This window comes from Pollicipes pollicipes, unplaced genomic scaffold (genome assembly GCF_011947565.3).
Source record: "Pollicipes pollicipes isolate AB1234 unplaced genomic scaffold, Ppol_2.1 Scaffold_4219;HRSCAF=4965_pilon_pilon_pilon, whole genome shotgun sequence".
NCBI lineage: Eukaryota > Metazoa > Arthropoda > Thecostraca > Pollicipedomorpha > Pollicipedidae > Pollicipes > Pollicipes pollicipes.
In genome coordinates this window covers 31535029-31537017 of record NW_023596448.1, presented here as the reverse complement: position 1 = coordinate 31537017, position 1989 = coordinate 31535029, and the positions used below count along the sequence as shown (strand labels likewise).

The 1989-nt window shown below is 54.3% G+C and overlaps 1 protein-coding gene across 1 annotated transcript in view; it reads right to left on the bottom strand.

The window, feature by feature from the left end:
* Positions 1-540: 540 nt before the first annotated feature.
* LOC119095192 (sodium/calcium exchanger 2) overlaps positions 541-1989 on the bottom strand; it is a 13397-nt gene continuing 11948 nt past the window's right edge. The window contains exon 4 of the mRNA XM_037218066.1: positions 541-548. Within this exon, the coding sequence (XP_037073961.1) occupies positions 541-548 (8 nt within the window). The remainder of the gene's footprint in view (positions 549-1989) is intronic.

The following is a 1989-nucleotide window of genomic DNA, read 5'->3' as shown; positions in this document are numbered from 1 at the left end:
GAATGGGATGGCAGTCGCAATAAGCATGTGAGATATCACCATGCCACCCCTCCCCCCCCCCCCCCCCTCCTTCAACCCCCGCCCACTTTCGATAAGTAACACATATTCACACTCGTTGCAACTCGCACGCTCGCCACTGACGGCACTTACTGATCACTTCATTAGGGGACAGCCTTGCCAGAGGCACGGCATGGCCCTCCTACCCATGGGCCTACCCCAAAAAGAGCACGCCCGTTTTTGTTAGAGAGAGATGCTCATTGGTTTCAGTTTCGTCTCAAAGGTATGATGCACAGGTCATCGGCATCACGTTCTTGAAATATTATTCACATTGCAATCTCATTATACGTATGTCAGATTGTATTGATATGCACAAAAAGCACAGACAAAAGGTTTCATGGCATTCGTCTCATTAAAAAACGTCCGCCATCGGCTCGTCATAGAAATGCCTCCACCTCTATTCTCCTCGCTACCGTTTCCAGACTCCAGAACCCAGGCACCTTGTAACAGCATTGTCAGAAGACATCGCAACGCGGAAGTGTGCTATGGAGCTGAAATCACATAATCCACGATTCTCACGGCATTCACGCTTTCTGCAGACGCTGAACTATTACCGGCGTAAAATCAAATTGCCTTCCCGTTCTCAGCATGACTAATGTAGCAGCCTTGGCGAACGCCTACGAGCCAGGCGCCTTGCCGTGCCCAGCCAACTGGAATAAAGCCCTTCATTTTGCGAGAATACAACTTTTTCAGGCAGAGTTTAACGTCCTCCGCCCGTCCCATGGGCCGTGCTCTTACCTCTACCCGTCCCATGGGCCGTGCTCTTACCTCTACCCGTCCCATGGGCCGTGCTCTTACCTCTACCCGTCCCATGGGCCGTGCTCTTCCCACCACCCATCCCATGGGCCGTGCTGTTCATTCACCCATCCCATGGGCCGTGCTGTTCCTTCCACCCGTCCCATGGGCCGTGCTATTCCCTCCACCCGTCTCATGGGCCGTGCTCTTCCTTCCATCCGTCCCTTGGGCCGTGTTCCGCCCTCTGCCCGTCCCTTGGGCCGTGTGATTTGCATCACTGTTAGGCCTTGACACAGAGTCGCAAGGCTCCTGAGTCCCTAGATACGATTATGAGCAAGCTTGTCGACGCATTAGCTGTTAAGGTTATCAAAATTGTAATTTTCAGACCTCGCTTTCCTTGAAATTTAATCACGGGTTCAAGGATTATGCGTTTAAGGTTTCACCCAGTAAGATTCTAGTCATAAAAGTAGCACATATATGGTAGCCATATTCTACAAAGTCGCATTCTGGGCACGTCAGCCAACGCGCCCGGCTAGCGGAACTTTGTGTGCAAGAAAGCAAAACAGTTATCGCGTCAATCTCAGGAAATCTCTTTCAAACAACTCCCTCCGACATCAGGACCTCTACGACACCCGGCTCCCTGAAACACCAGAAGCCCTCGAACAACGTCATATTTCAATTCCTCGTAATCTCAGACAACGTCAGATCTGGATCCCTCGTGTCTTAGCGACGTCCGGCGACTAACCAGTCCCGACCTCCGATGCACCAGACTCTGACCTCCCCTCCCCCTCCCTCCCTCCCTCAGACCCCAGACGGGAGGGGGGGGGGGGGGGGGCGCAGCGCCACCGTGACCGGGCAATCTTGCGCTGCAGAAACTAGGTCACGACGGCGCGGGCGGCTCGACTCGGCCTCCGGCATGACCTCGAGGGTACCAACCAGGCGGGGCGGGGGGGGGGGGCGCAGCGGAGAGGAACGACGTGACGGTGTCTGGGTCACGGCGACGGCGAGGGTCGGAAGGGCTGGGAACGTGGTCTCTGTACGCGTGTCACTGAAGAGAATGGGGCCATGCATCTAACGAGTGGTAAAGGTAGACCGTTGCAAGATGTGCAAAATAGACACTCGTGCGTGTACTGAAACATTTGTCCCGTTTGCACGCAAGAAAGCAACATGTTCCCAACGCCGGGATGATGTGAGCTT